A 16,653-nucleotide genomic window follows, 5' to 3' on the forward strand; every position below is an offset into this window, starting at 1 on the left:
CCCTCAGATACCCACAACTTAAGAGCTTGCTGAATAAAGGGGAGAAAGATGACAGTTCCTCTGAAAAGTTTTTTTTTTACTGCTGCCCACAGCCAGCTGTACACCTCATTGCTATCTGGCAAGGCCCCACTGTTTTGTTATAACCCCAGCAGACCCTGTATGGAGAAATCAGCTTTCCTCCTGCACAGGAAGGAAAGGGAATCACCCATCTTCTGAACCACCAGGAAAATATTTCTTTGCCGAACAAGCAGCCCAAGCTGACTCAAAGAAGCAGAGACGGTTAAAAGCAGTACAGTGGACAAACACAGCAGGAAGGTCCAGAGCCTGGGGTGACCTGCCAAGCAAACTGAAGAGCGCCTTGCAGTTCAGAGCAGCTAACGCTGCCCCTGGCTCATGCCTGAGCTCCTTTGCCTTACACTAGCAGCTTTGGCAAATCCTCCTTTAAGGCAGTGGGGTCAGGGTGGCTGGGAGCCACCCTGCTCAGGGCCACCACTGCCACCCACTTCGGTGGGTTGTGGCTCGGGGTGGGGGGGACCCTCCAGAGGGACGTTTCAGGCTGGCCTGCTCCCTACCCTCATCGGAGCAGCTCCCTTTGCTGAAGAGAAGGGCAGAGGTGTGCTGGGTGGACACCGAAATTCAAGCGGCCTTTCCCCTTTAACCATGATCCAAGTTAAACACCCACCTCACATCCATCAACCACAAAACCTGTGGTCTTCAACTAACTAACTAACCAACATATACTGTTTCCCAAACAAAGGGCAGCAACTCACAGCAACCCTGCTCTTCCCCATACTAATACCACCACATGATTTTCAACTCCATGGTTGTACTTGTGTTTTTAGGCTCTTCAGAATGCTGAGACCTTCCACAACTCACTGTCAATAGCGAGCACTCAGAACCAGCTACCATCAAGTCATCAGCACCAATTTGACTTCATCCCGTTTAAAGTCTGATCTGATTTGTTAAACAAACAAACAAAAATTTGGCATCAATTTTTTTGTTTCCATTTACTCTGATGGATTGCAGCCCTCACTATATAAAAACATGCTTAATAAAAACAAATCAGAAAACTAAGGAAACTGATAAAAAGCTTTCACTGTGAAGAAAAGCAGGGAAAAGGGCTTAAGGAGGAAACGCTACATTTTTTTGTGATGCCAGCAAAGAGAAGCAGTATATAAAGAAAACTACGCAGTGGCAGGGAATAAATCCTTGAGATTGAATTTGGAAAAAGACAAATTAATACATTTATGGAAGAAACAGCAACACACCATGCACACTCAATACAAAGCAGAGATCCAGTAAGACTGAAAAAAGACCTAGAACAGATAAGACACAGAGAAGACCAATATAGCTTTGAGGACACATTCTTAGCATCTGATATACAGGAAAATTGGAAGGAACACAGAGATGGAAAGTATAACAAAATTGAAAGGGACATGCACATTTATTACTATTTATCACGTCTGTTCCGCAGTCAGTGTTATAATCTCCAGTCAATGAGCAGGGGTCTCATTTCACATTTAGATAAAAATCCTTGAAAGAGTTAATATAGATAAAGATGGGAAAAAGCGTCACAGACTGTGCAGCTATGAACAGGGTGAACCCAAACAAAGCACTGGACTTGCTCATGGAGAAGAGACAGAATATGGGAGGGGGAGGAATTAGATTCAGGTAGGAGAAAGAACAGCCTGTTAGACATTCCTCCTCTAAATTAGGTTTTAGCACATGCTTCCAAGGAAAGCAGGGCCTCATGCTAGGTGGATTTCAAATGAGACTGGAAAGCACCACCAAGGCATACACTACGAAATGGCACCTGGGCACAAGAAATTCATGATCTAACAGTGCTAATTTCTGAGCTTATTTGTTTCTGGACCAGATCTGCTTATATGCACAGTTTATTGTTGCTGGATGAAGGCAGTGACCAAAAATGCCTTTTCATCATGCGCACTAGGCTCCTGAAACTCATTTGCCTTCAAAATTAGCCAGTAAGACCCCCTTCCTGAACACAAGGTCTTCCCTGACCCTTCTCTAACCTTAGAAGCCCAGCTGCAATCAGAATGTGGCCCCACACCCTCAATGTGACATGACAGGACAGGACATGGACTTGCTTTTGATTCTAGTCAGAGCAGGAGGAAGCCCTCACCTCCACAAACCTGGTCCCTCCTCCGAGACACATTTTCAACCTGACACGCAGTACGCGTGTGATGGATTCTCAAAATGAAATGTGTCTGATGACCTGTAAGTGCACACACAAGGACCTTTCATGACTCACATTTACACTACAGCTTTTTGACACCATTAAAACAGAGCAAAAAGGTCTCAAAGAGGACTGACTTACAGAAGTGGATTTTAAGGTCAAAAAGGGCCATTCTGATAATTTAATCTGAACCCTGGACAACACAGCCCACTGAATTACACAAAGGGCTCCTTTAGATGCTCATTTACACCCATTTCAGGTTGGTTTCCACTGCTGGATATGAAAGCCCGAGGGTAAATCAGAATGGGATCCTTCCTTCTTCCCATGGACTGAGACTGTTCAGAAACCGCTCTCATCTGTCTTCATTTCACACATGGGTAATACTGTCCTGGGGGAAGTAATGCCCACACCAGACATCAACCTACCTTGCAGTGTTGGGGAGAGCACATTTAGCGCATAGAAACATCTTCTCATTCCCTCCCACCCCCACATTTTCTTCATTTGAAAAACCAATGAAAACAAATCATGCTACATCCTTTGTTTTATAGAGGGCAGCTCAGGACCTCCCACTCTTTCATGGAAAGAAAATCTCTTTCCGGTACAGCTTCCATTATTTATTAGCTGAAGAGGGGGGGGAGAAATGGTATTTATAGGATGCCTAAGGGCATGCTCACTATAAACCAGAAATAAGCCAATATAGCTAGAGCACAACTTAGTGGCCTATTGCGCAACATTTTGAAAAATGTACTCTCTCATTATGGCACTTGAGAATATCTCCTCCCCCCAACACCAGTGGAAATACATTTATGAGAACCATAGAGCAGGAATATTGTTTCAACCAAATCATTAAAATGGGTGTACTGTTTTCTGCCCACATCCTGATATTTATTCCACATCCTGACAAGACCTGGGATTTGTATAGACAGTTCTCCTGCAAGGTATCAAGTGACTTCGTGGACACTGGGGCCAGGGTAAATCCACGTATTGCCACTGTGACTGGCAGCTCTGCATTAGTTTGCATCAGCCCAGGATCTGACTCACTCACTGATCTGAAATCCCCAACATGATATGGGTACTATTCTTCCTATTTACAAAGAGAAAAAGCATTCAGAACTGGATGTCAAAGGTTTCCTTGACCTTTTCCACTTAAACATAAAGAAATGGGAAGGAGACAGAAATTCCCATCTTATACCACAGTGCAACAACATCTGACCAGAGATGCAGCTTGCTCAAACAAAACACTGACTGAATTACAAGGCCTTGCAGCCAGTATAGCTCTCACTGCACAAAGATAATCCATGTAAGACAGTCCCAGTGAGGAGAAGTCTTTGACCTCGGGCATCCACTCAGTGTCCAGCTCAACAGACACTCCAGACTTGGAAGATGAGTATTCAGCATTTTCTAAAAGTCACATGCGCTGGAGGTATTCGGGAGTAAGAAACCACCCACGCCTAGTCTCCCTTGCTTTCCCTCAAATGTGTTCTTCAAAGAAATGTAACACGAATTTCTCATGTCAGAAAAAGAAAGCCCAATGCAGCCTTTGTAGGGCTCTGTGCACCTACTGGTATTCTTCTCAGCACTGAGAAACTATGCTGGGAAGTCACCCATTTACCAAGTCCTTCACACCAGAAAGTAACTCTGCACTGGCATTCTTCTGTTCTCCCTCAAACAACTGGGGCTTATTCACGTTTTAATCAAACCACCAAAGCTCAGAAAGCCCAGGATGAACTAGGCACAGTCAGTAAAGAGAATTTAAACTGAGTACCCTGAAACTCATTTGCCAGCATCCAAGAAAGATTAATAAAGGAGTCACTCTCGGAAAACACAAAACTGTCTTGAGTGAGCAGAAAATCAGTGCTGCCTGAAGAGAGAGCATGAGCTTTGCAGTCAATTCAGAAGTACAAGGTGGTGCCATGGGACCAGGCTGTTCTGGAGGCATGTGAACTGAGCAGAGCAAGGCCCCTGCATTACCTTCTTTAACCCCCAAATCACCACTGCTCCTGAGGCACTGATTCAAGCAAACATCTTCATCCAGGTAAGCACTGGAGACAGAGATTTCAGCCTGCACCTGGAAGGTTTTCATACTGTAATCAGTGGAAGAAACAGCAAAGCTCTTCCTGACCTTAACTGTACAATCAAACACCAAAAGACTCATTCCCTCTAGAAAAAAACCTCACAGATTAAACCAGGCCCTTCCATTTTCAAACATCATATACAACAACCTTTCTTTTCACTTTAAAAACACAGGAGAGCTAAGGGATGTGCCGATAAGTCTACACTGTTTTCCTGCAGCAGACAGTAGGAAACTACCCCAGGTGACATCCACTTACTCTGAAATTCTCAAACCTGGAGGAGAAGCATCTTACAAGCTCTTTCACTGGGTCAAGTCAGCACTCACAGCAGTCTGACTCTTATTCCAAGATACTGGAGACCTTCGAAACTGTAAGTGCTTCCTTCCTCTGGTCTGATCAGACAGAAATACCCCTTACTCTCACTATTTGACTGCAACCCCCACCACTCTTTCACATGTTTCTTAAAGCCCCAAATCTCAGACACTTCTGGTTACATCAGAAACAGCTTTCTCAGCTCCAAAACTAAGCTCCTGGTTTCCTTGATTGTGCAGGAAAGCCTACAAACATGACTTTACACTATCCCAAAAGATCAGAAACCAAACACGCCTTGCTAAGAACCTGATGTACAGCAACCTTCAGGTGTTCATAACCACTCTGAGGTGCCAGTGCAGCTTATGAACAGCTGGAGGAGGGCTGTGACACCACCAGAGTGAACTGGGACAGCAGCATCAGATAGAGACAGAAAAGAGGTATTTTGCCCAAAATGACTATTCTCAAAGCAGTCAGACCAGTGCCCTTTACTTCTCCCTTATTATTTTAAAATGTGGACAAATTTAAAAATTAAAAAGCAAGAGACTCCGAAGTTCATCCCCATCTCATCTAGTCACTAATGAGGGAGGTTTCTTTTCACTGGCACCAATTTTCCATTGAGCAGGAAACGCAGCCTCTCCACTGTCCACGTGTCGGAAACAAAGCCACTTTTGGCCTGATGCTTTCCATATGAAACACCAGCTCCCATCCTTCTTCTCCCCTCTCCCTTCCTCCTTTCCGTACTTTATTACTCACACGGCAGCTGTAGTAGCTTGCAGATGAGTGGAATGTTTTCTTCAGAGCAGCATAAATTTTCCAGGCTGACAGGGGAGGCCAGAAGAAAGAAGAGAAAAAAAACAACCCCCAAACCAGGATTATTTAGTACTTTTCACCAGCTCGAAGCAGGCAGCAAGCTCTGCAGGGCTGGCACCCTTCAAACCGCTGTGCAGCCACAGAAAAAGAACGAAACCCCTGAGCCTTCACCTCACCCTGCACCCTGGGATGTGGGGCACCTAGACCAGCAGTAAGCCAGAGGTGCCAAGGGAGGGTGTGCACCCTGACACCTCATCAACAAACCAGCTCAGCACCTCACTATCAGCAGCTGAGCAGAGGAGAGAGGAGTGACCAGAAGTTGTGAGGAGCCAAGAAAAATGTGTGATTTGTGCATCTCATACATCAACATGCCTTGCCAGACCCTTGCCTAGAGGGAGGGAGAGCAGGCACCCAGGTTAGAGACCAGAAGTATACACACATCGCTTACAGTATCACATAGGGTTGTGGCTGTGGTTCTCAAAAGATGCAAGAGAGTCACAGGATGCAGAGAGTCTGGATACCATTTACTAGCCAAATTGCTAATAGCTGGGAAAAATTAATAGAGTTTCAGGGGCACAAGCCCTGAAACAGAAGGCTAAAATTGACAACAAAGATGTTAGCTAAACCAAGTCTCTCACACTGAAAACAGAGCCAGGCTCTCATGAAAACTTCTAGCAAGCAGAACTGCTTGAAATATTTCTACCAGACATTCCCCCAGCAAATTATATTTTTGTCCAATCTAAAGTGTTTCATTGGAATATATTGGTTTTGGAGTCACCATATCATCCACTGAAATTTCACACATCCAAGATGTAATCTGGAAGGGCAGACCTAAAACAAGCAAAGCAGCAACTCAAATCCAGGTCTCTAACATCACACCTAAGTGCTGTGATGTGGCCACTCTCCATCTTGGGTGTAAAAAGAAGCAGAGAGCAGCACCTCTCACCCCTTCTACTCTTCCACCCACTGAACATTTTTGACTATGGCCTTTCCTCGCTGGAACCTTTGTTTTCCATCCAGCCCTGGTGGAGAATAAAGCCAGGCAATTAAAGGCAGTCCCCTCCTTCACCCCAGCAGCACAAAGCAATTCAGCGCAATGCTGATTCCCCTCCTGGGCTGGAGTGAAGACAAGTCAGCAGAAATTGCAAACATTTACAAACCCAAGAACTGTCCTCATGCCTGAAAGTGAACTTTGCCCACTCGAGAGTCAGAATTAAAACCAAATGCCTAACAGCATAGTAGCCTATTAGTAGTGAAAGCATTTTTAAAATCTAATTTACTTGTCATGCCGCATGCATTTTTCCTCACCGCACAATCCAAGCAAACAGTCATTTTCACTTTGATTTCCAGTCACTTCACTTCAGTTGCATGGGAAGAATGCTGCAGCGCGAGAGCTACATAGGCAGCAGGTAGGCAAGACAATCCTGTCCAAAAAACACAAAGCCTGCTTCCAGGGCTTTTTTAATTATATAGATGGAGATACTTCCATTGATTGCAGTTTCTGTCAGAACATGTCGGTTTACAAAGGTCTGTCGTGGTCAGATGTCAACACCATGCCAGTGTCCCTTTAAAACTGACCTTGGGAGGCTGCAGGTTTAAGGGCAGGATTTGTAAATCAGGACATGTCTCAGAAGAGCCTCTCACAAGCCAGTGTCCTTCTCTGTCACATCCTTCCCCATCAATCACACTGTGTCCCAAGCTCACCTGTGTCACTGCCTACTTCTCTATCCCTTGCAGAGTAGGACCTGTTGACCCCCATGTATGATTTAAACCCGAGCTTTGCACTCAGGTCCACAATGCTGGGAAATAACCAAGAGGATTAGGACATGTGAGACATGGTCTATAAGCACCATGTTCAAAAACATTACGACCCTTAAATAAGTTTGCCTACTGGACCTTCAGCAACCATTAATACACAGTCTGCGCATAAATGACTCAGACTCTTTAGTGTATGTCGTAAAGCATACCACATGCATCTTAACAATTCTTCAATCAATAACACATGTAATGAATACACAGTTGCACTGAGAGGAAATGCTCTGGATTGGAAAGGATCCTTCATATGTAAGAACAGGGAGAGAATGGGTACCTGCTTTAAAAGGATTAAGAGCATCAGAGCAGCTTAACATATCAGAGATGATATATTAAACCTTTTAATCAAAAATAATCCCATCCCTTCCTGCCCAACCTTCCTCCAACCAACCCCAACACCTGTTAAAAACCTAGAGAAGGGGTCAATTAGTACTATGCACAGGTTGTCTCAAAGACAACACAGACCTTTGGGCAGGGGGATTTAAGCTTACCTTTTGGATCCTTATTTTCATTTTTTCAGAGAGGCAATGCCGCACCCCACAGAGGGCTCCCTGCGCAGGAGCTGTCCTGTGCTTTCAGCACCTGCCGGCTGGCGTGGCAGGATCTGGGCCGGCAGCTTCAGCAGGGCTGGCTGCCCGTCTCCCCATAGCCCAGCACAACCCTCTCCCACCCCAGCCCTGCAAACCCGTAATACGAATCCTCGCAGCAGCCCTATGAGAACAGAAGAGCTGCCAACTCATCTTGTAACTGAAGAACTGAGAAGCAAAGGTGTGGTGTCCTGATTAAATCCAAGATGTCTAACTATCTTTGAGCATAAAGGCTGAAATGATTTCTTCCAAGAAGGGAAATGAGACATGAACCCTGCTCTCACAGGGAGCCTAACAACCTGAACGGCCAGGCAGCCTTCCTCACCAGCTGCTGCCAGAGCAGGGATGGCAAATACAGCCTGGTGAACACAGTGATACGTGAGCTTTTAATGATGTACACACCTCTCTCTGTACTGCCAGCTCTCAAAATGCCACAATAGTGGCATTTTCTTAATGCTGCTGGAATTAAGTAAGCCTTGAAAAACCCAGGTTTTTTTATTTCTGAGACTAAAAGACAATAAAACAAATCTTCAGTGGCTCAGAAGCAAGGAAAGTAAAAAGAACATCAAACTAAAAAATAAGAAGTCTGTGATTTTAAGGACAATCTCAGTGTCTTGGGAATCAAGCACATGATTTTTTAACTTAAAGTGGCAATGCTGGGAAGGAGACACAGCCAAGAGAGTACCAAACTTAGGCACCCAAAACACATGTAGCGCCTATCAAGACTGAATCCAATGGAAGAAAACTTGGACGGTCTCAAATACAACAGCATCAAGCTGGGGAATATACCTGTGTAACATCTGTACTCCAAACCTGCTCTCTACCCAGGAAAATTTGGGAGGAGGGGAGGCTCTTTCCCTGGCAGGTTTCTTTTGTTTGTTTGCTACAGAACCAGCTGAAGCCTGCAGTTCAAGTGAATCCAGATTCATCTAGACCAAGGCAGAGCAGCCATAGTACAAAGAGGACCTGTGGGGAGAAGAAATTCAGTAATTCAGGTGGGTGATTCCTGCAACTTGACCCTGAAAGACACCACAAAAATGACACTCCCAACTCCTGAGTGTTGCTGGGAGTTTGGAAGTGGTGGAGGCATTGTAGATGAATACGTAGGGGAATGGGCAGCAGGCACTTCAGAGTCCAGGGGAACAGAAAGGAAAGTAAGAGGGACTCAGCACCATTCTTGAAAACACCTTTATTAACTCTCCAGAATTCAGGTTTACCATCAGAAAGGAAAACCGCCACCAATTACATTACCTGTGAATAACTTTTTATGAGGTTTTGAGCGTGGTGATCAAAAGCCTACATTCTTTCTTCCCCTCTGCAGAATGTGACAAACTTGATAGGAGATGAGGTGTACTATTACCCCATTGCTTAATGTACTGAACGCCAATGCTGCTCAGCCAGTGAGCAAAATCCCTTTGTTTTATAAGGACAGTTGCAAACGAGGTTCATATGCAGCTACAGAGTCAAACAGAAGCAGCTCCCTTCTCACTCCCCCATAACATGTTTCCCAATGCAGAATGGAGAAGCAACACACTGGATGTTTCTCAGCAGAGACTCATTTGACAAGACCTCAAAAAATACGACAACATCCAGATGATACCCTTTGCCTCCACCCTGGAGAGCTTAAGTGTGAAATTACTGCGTGGAACTGCAGACCTTCTGCCGTTTCCACATGGAAGTATCACATTGCAGACTACCTATATACCATGACTTTTATATAGCTTACTCTAATCTATGCATTGCTTATTCAACAGGTCATACAGAAACGTGTGGGCTTGGGGGAGGGGAGGTTAAAGCATCGCAAACAAATAAGAGAAAATATTTTCTAGCTGAGTACCCACATTATGATTGTGCATTGCTTAAAGGTATTCACTCCATTTCAAAATCACTTGACACAAGTCACAGACATAATCAGCTATTTAAGACCTGTAATGTGGATTGTGGGGCTCTACGTTTTCATAATGCCAAGAAATAATCACTTATAATAACAAATGCTGTAATTAAGGAATCATGAAACAGTAGGGACAGCAATTTCAAGTCTGTCTTTTCTCTCTTTCTCCATCTCATTCTATATGGTGATAAGAGCATGCTTTCAGCACATGGAGCAAGCAGAGAGCCTGCAGGTATAAATGGACTGGCGCTTAGAGTCTGAAATACACTGCATTACACATGTGGCTGTTCTTGGAAGTCAACCATTTCTGCAAGTTATTCTCAAGAGGCATGATGTACTATAAGCACTTAAGAAATGTGTTACACTGTGACTGGAACCAAGATGAAATAGCAATATTAAAAGAGATGGTTTAGTTTATGTAGTGGCCAACTATGCCATTAAACTAGAACAATGGAGACGATGGGGAGGCAGGAATGTTCTCCAGTGTGATTTATTCCTTTCCAGTAGCAGTGGAAATTTTTCCTGTAGGCCTGAAAATGACCCTGTCTGCCAAATAGAAGTCAGCATTAAGATGTAAGAGTTCTGCTAGATTAGTCACCTTGGGATACTCTGCTCTCACACAGCACAGTGATCCTAAAGCGCTTTGCCAGAACAGGTCAAAACCCAGCCTCCCAGCCCAGCAACGACCATGCTGCTGTCAGTCACTTCAGAAAGGGGCAAACTGAGACTTGAAGACTTGATTAAAAATATGCAAAGAAGGCTCTACGACAGAGTCAAGAGTGAAACAAAGGCTTCCTTGATCCTATGCTTTACAGGAAACATGCATCTCCCTTGGAAGGATCATTGTTTGCTGCAGCTGAGAGCAACCGGGTCAGCCAAGGAAAGAGGAAATGTTATCAGGCAATGGTTATCAGGCAAATGATATAATGCTATTGCCACTTCTGCCAGCCAATTAGACCTGTTCTGCCCAATGACACACGTGGGAAAGGTTAGCTCTTTTAGAATAAGCCCTGGTTTGGAAGCGAAGTCCTGCTGATTTTATACACCTGTATCAGCTGCACACACGGTGACCCTGTGCATCTACCTGCTCTCTGTGCTCCTGTGCTCTGAAATTATGAGAATGACCATGCTAGAGGCTGTCCTATGGCCCACACAAAATACACAGAGCACCCCAAAATGTCTCCTGATCAGACCCCTTCTCCACACAAGGATGGTGAGTCCAGAGTCCTCCAAGGGGCCTATGGAGAATAATAGGGATGGCTTGAAATGTTACCCCTAAGAAGACACATATCTGACTACAAAAGATGCCTTCTGCACACTGATCTTTTAATGATCCCCCAAGTGACATTGTGAAGGCCCAGGAGGAAGAACAGGCTGAAGCCCCACGTCCAGCCCTTTTCAATTCTCAGCCCTGCTCTTCCCCTCTCTGCAGCCTGGCACACTGAGAGTGGGACCACGTGCAGCTGCACGGGCTATGCTCCTCACAGTTGCCTCCCTCAGAGACAGCCTCCTACCCACTTCCTTCCTCTGCAGAGTAACAAGGCGCTCTTCGGCCTTGTGCTGTCTCTCCAGCAGTCTGGTTCCAATCTCAGGGATGCCACATCAGACAGCTACCCCTGAGCAATGGCGTACGTGGCCAGAGGTACTCCCGCTGCACCACAGCAGCCACACAGGTGCTGACATCTCCCCCCGCCCTGGTCCTGAACTGCAGAGTCAGCTCGCAGGGACAGAGAGCAACTAGGACGGTTCAATCAGAGCCAGGATGAAGCATCAGGCAGGAACACACAGATGCTGAGATACCAGTTGGCTGACGTACAGCGAACGCCTCATTTTCCAATGCACACAGCCCACCTCTTCCTTTAATCTCTTTCAGTGCCGTGGCAGCTCAGCACCACTGGAAAAGCTAAACAAAGACTAAACAAAGTTCTCTCTCTCCTGATGAAGTTGTGCTATGAATTACTCGTTAGATCCTGGCCTCCCCACTCCAAGAAAAAACCCTCCTCAGCTCAAAAGTGTTTTGCCTGAAGGAGTACACCCAAAGCTGACATAGTGAAGCTAAACTTTTGCTGCCTAAAAACCAAGCCCTCCCTTCCCAACATGTGTTTTAAAAGTACGTGAAACACATCATGGATTCAGTTCCAGCTTCCACTTCAGGTATTTCCACTTTTAAATGTAAACTGTGTCCAGGGCAGAGTGAGGGGTTTTTTGTTTGCATTTTTTCCTCCTAAAAAAGAAACCTACACAAGACAATGACAATCTCTTCCTACACAAAATCTGTTTGTTTTGTATATATTACTCAGTTGGTCTCATTCAACTCCAATGCTAATTGTCAAAAGAACAGATACCAAACTTGCTCACATTTCTCTTGCAGTGGGAAGGAAAAAAGGGAGAGATCAGCTGATCAGCAAGCATTTAGTAACCTGCCTGTGCTGTCAGTGCCCTCTATGAGCGATGGGTGTTTCACAATCGGAAATATGAGCAACTGCCCCAGCTGTGTAGTCCTCAGCCAGCAGCTACAAAAGTGTGGTCCAGACTCAGGAGAAAAGGAAGACAGGACTGTGTCAACACCTTCAACCCAAGGTGTCCTCTGATTTTCAGTGGGGCAAGTGCATCTTTTATGGAATCACAGTAGACACCCCTTCTAGGAGCAGGAACTGGCACTCTCCACATCAAGCACTAGTAGCTGCTAATCTCAAAACAACTGGAGCTCACAACGTGGTAAGGAAGCCTACTCTCGACCCACACAACTACATCCCCCCTTTTAAGAGGCTGAAGTAATCTCCTGGGGCGCTGCTTTGCTGCTGGGAGGAGCACCGCTCTGGAGCCTCTGTGGAGCTTGGGTATGGCACCAGAGCTCTTCATGGGAGCAGAGGCAAGACCCATTCAAGTGTTTTCACTCAAAATTAAAGATGCTGCTTCCCAATTCTGATACTTCCCACAGGGATCAGGCACTGCCCTGTCAGCCCTCTTCCCTGGGGTCTCGACTGCAGCCTGACAGTTTGATGGGATACCTCTGGAAACACACATACATGCACACACACCCCTGGCCCCAAACTTGCTATGGTTTGCCTAAAATAAATAAATCCCCAACTACATTTGAAAGTGATTCAGAGGAATGAAATTGGGGTCTCTGTGTCAGTGGGTCTGCCAAGCCTGCGTGACAGCATGCTCTGTACAGCCAGCTTCATCTGCTCCCACCACTGAGAGATCAGTTTTGCTGCCTGTTGTTTGCAAGGAGAGTCCACGCAGCAACAGGGGAATAACAACAAACTGTAAATACAGGATGTATTATGAAACATCAGGCATTGGTTGGATGATTTGAGGGGAAATAAGAGAAAATGTAATAAATTATTTTCAATTTCTCTTTTCAAACATATGTGGAGAGTCAGTGGGGTTTAACCAGGAGAGTGTGAGTTTAAATTTCACAATAGTAACAGTGGGCTTGGGTAGCTACGTTTTACTGTATAAAACAAACTGCTGCTCTTCCACGCATAAAAGAAGGCAGCAGGAGACAGAGTATCACACACAGTACTGCCTAAAGCATGCTGGCTATGTCAACAGATTATCTCGCTTTGGACTGTCTGGACTGTTACTAATACGCAACTGAATATGCAACTGATCCAACAATAACGATGCTATGAAATGAATTTTTAAAATTAAATTATATTAACCTCTTCAGTTTAATTAGCATGTTAAAAATATAAAAGGAAAGCAGATGTGACCATCATGGATGTGCGATCTGAATATTAATAACAGAAAGCATCCCCTCCCCCTCGGAGGATAAAGCAAAGTTGGATCGGTCATTTTGCAAATGCAATCTTGAATGTGTTCATACTGTTGCTATCAATAAACCTCTCGTGTGTGTGCATATACACACACAAAGCTGAAGCCAAAACAATTTTACTAGGCTAAACCTTTAAAGATCCAGCCCCGGTCCAGCTGGATGACAATGCTACAGCCCGAGTGCTCCCCTGAAGCCCTACCATGCACATTTCTCCCCACACACACTTCTAAGGAAAAATTAAATGAACATCACAAGCTGTCACTCACTGGAGACCTAATACATGCTACCCTTACACTAGCCAAGACCAAGGTGAATGCTGGCAAGATGAAATCCAGTGGCTCGTTATTCTTACACCGATAGTGCCACGAGTCCGTGCGCTGCATTAGCACCACATGTCATCCTAGCCACACTCCACTATTCCTACCCACCAGTGGATTTTTTTTTTTCTTTTAAAGAGACACTAGTTTCCAGAATTTCAGCTGGCATATCACCTCTGCCAGAAAAATCACATCAAGAAACAGGATTGTCTCAGTGTCCTGCCGTAACGAGGAATCCTGTCTTTTCTTTCCCCTCAGTATCCCAGCTGATAACTATTTATATCTATGCATTTGGGCTCATAGTTCATTTTATACAACTCTCTTCTCTGTAACCTACTCTTTTCCTTGGTCTTATTTATTCACAATACCAGTCATCATTTTAATGCATTCGTAATACTTGATTTCCATCTTTATCCTAATTCTGTATGTATATTAACCCTACGATGCCTCAAAACATGCTGGTTTACTGGAACCAGCCTAAAGCGTCATTGTTTTAAGATACAGCAAGAGTGTGTGTTTCTTCCCACCTTCTAAAAAAAAAGAAAAAAAGAATGAAAAATAAGTCACCTCCCTAGTTACAGAATTTACCCTAAAAGCTTTTGTTACTGCTTCCACACACCTGCCCACCCCCGAACTGTGATTTAAGCTACGATTTTTATTGACATATACTAATTACCTGAAAATAAGAATGATCTATTCCGTTTCCACCAGCTGCCAGTTGTCAGCACTGGCTGGAAGTGATCAGCCTTGTTTAAAAGAACAACAACAACAAAAAAAAATCTAAGCTCAAAAATAAAAATAGTAGTCATCATAAAAACAAAACCCTAAAGAATGCCACCGGATCTCAGGTGCTGCCGGGCTTGCTCAGAAAGGACTGAAGGCAGACAGATTTGAATGGACTGCTCAGTTTGTCATGGCAAAAAATACAGAGATTTAAAGGTCTACCCACGCGGAAAAAAAAAAAAAAAAAAAAAAAAAAAGAACCACCAAAAAAACCCAACCCTGAATTAAAGAACAAAAATAAAATAAAGTCAGAAATGCAGCCCCAATACATCGACTGTCTGCGTTTAAGAGATTTACAGGAGTAATATTTAAATGATTCACCTGCTGCCAGTTTTCCTCCAAGGATGGCAAAGCTGAGAAGTAGCCGGTGTCGTGGACAAGCTGGAGTTCCTGGAATATACTATAACTAGCCAAGACATCCATGCTGCTGCTGAGCAAGACCCTTTCTTTCTGCTTTTGTGTGTGTTTGTTTGCTCGGGTGGGGGGTTGTTTTTGATCATAAAAAAAAAAAGGAGGAGGAAAATCAACCAATGATAGATCCAGCGTCCCCTTGGCTTTGTTTTGTTTCAGTCACACTTTAAAAAAAGAGAGAGAGAGAGAGAGAGAATCAGCGCGGAGGGACAGCGAGGGCCGGGGGCCGGGCCGAGGAGGACGAGAGGCGCCGGCGCGCACCGAGCACCCCGCGGCCGCCGCACCGGGGCACGTCCCCGCCGCCGCGCACCGCGCAGCCCCGCGCCGCGGCCATGCGCGCTCGCGCCCGCGCTCCCCGCCCCCTCCCCTCTTTATTTTCGGGAGACCACATTCCCCCCCACCCCCCTCCCCGTTTTCCTCTCACCCTCCCTCGGCAAACCCGGCCCGGCCCCCCCCCCCCGCCGGCCGCCGCCGCCTCATGGCCGCCCCGCCCCCGGCCCCCCTCAGCGCGCAGCCGCGCGGCCCACTCAGGCAGCGCGTGACCATGTAGGGTAAACGGCGGGGCGGGGGGGGCAGGCCCGCGGCACGCCTGAAGTCACGTCCGCCCAATGGCGACGCAGTTCAGGGCGCGGGGGGCGGTGCCGGGCCGCCGCCGGCGGTGCCGATTGGTCAGCAGCGCGGCTCCCGCCTCCTCCCCGCGGCCCGCGAGGCGGTGCGCGGCGAGCTATTTTTAGGGCGCTATATAAGGCAGCGGCGGGGCGCGCGGCAGCGGCAGAGCGCGGCGTGTTGAGGGGCGGTGCGGGGGACAGCGCTCCGGCCCGGCCGCGGGTGCTGGTTTCGGTGGAAAGCCACCGCTCTTGAGAGGCGGGGTGGCTGCGGCTGCCGCCACTGCCCCTCGCCCCGCTGCGAGCGCTGGAGGGGATGGAAGGGGCCGCGCACCTGGTGCCCGCCGGGCAGCCTGCCCTGCCCTGCCCTGCCCTGCCCAGCCGTTCCCAGCCCAGCCGTTCCCGCGCGGTGCGCAGCCCCGTGCTGCTCTCCCGCCACTAGCGCTTGGGTCCCCAGGGCCTGAGGGTGGCCAGGCCGAGAAAAACACTTTTTTTTTTTCTCGGTCACAGATGGCTGGGAAAAGATGCGCAGTTGATGAGGGTGTTGGAAGGAGACAGAGTGGGAATATACCCTGAGCAGGAGCAGCCAGCATAAGGAGCATGTGCTCGGTGCCTCTGTGCAGAGACCACAGCAACCCAGCTTCTGAGGCACGGGCGGTGCTCAGTGTTCATCCAGCCAGGCTATCTCCAGAATTGCTCATGGGCTTATTAAGACATTTTTGGTGGTATTTAACCAGGCTTAGCTGTGAGCTGAGCCCACTTTGAGTGCTAGTTTGGGTTGGCTAATAAGCTGTTTGACCTTAAATGGTTAGTGTGGTGCAGAGCTTCCCCAGAATTGCCCTGGCACTTGGCACAGTTGCATTTCTGCTTTTGGAAGGATTGCAGAACTGAGTGTGCTCATTTAAAGATGATGGGGGGAGAGTCCAGTAGTAGATGAAATATGTTCTCTGTTGCTCTCAAAGGGCCCTGTAGTCCCATCAGTTGCATTGCCAGGGCCATATCTAGCCAGCGGGCTGCTGGACAAACATCCCCCGGTGCCCTTTTATGGTGGGTGGTTGGCTGTCTGAGTTGG

At 46.5% G+C, this 16,653-nt stretch overlaps 1 protein-coding gene across 5 annotated transcripts in view; it reads right to left on the reverse strand.

The window, feature by feature from the left end:
• Window positions 1-15,217, reverse strand: part of KLF7 (KLF transcription factor 7) — a 65,636-nt gene extending 50,419 nt beyond the window's left edge. For all 5 annotated transcript variants that reach the window (XR_012623835.1, XR_012623836.1, XR_012623837.1 and 2 more), the window contains exon 1: window positions 14,887-15,217. Coding sequence is in view for 2 of the 5 variants with exons in the window: in XM_074829377.1 (XP_074685478.1) it covers window positions 14,887-14,988 (102 nt within the window). In the remaining 3 variants the exon portion in view is untranslated. The remainder of the gene's footprint in view (window positions 1-14,886) is intronic.
• Window positions 15,218-16,653: the final 1,436 nt, after the last annotated feature.

Source organism: Strix aluco, chromosome 6, assembly GCF_031877795.1.
Source record: "Strix aluco isolate bStrAlu1 chromosome 6, bStrAlu1.hap1, whole genome shotgun sequence".
NCBI classification, from domain to species: Eukaryota; Metazoa; Chordata; class Aves; order Strigiformes; family Strigidae; genus Strix; species Strix aluco.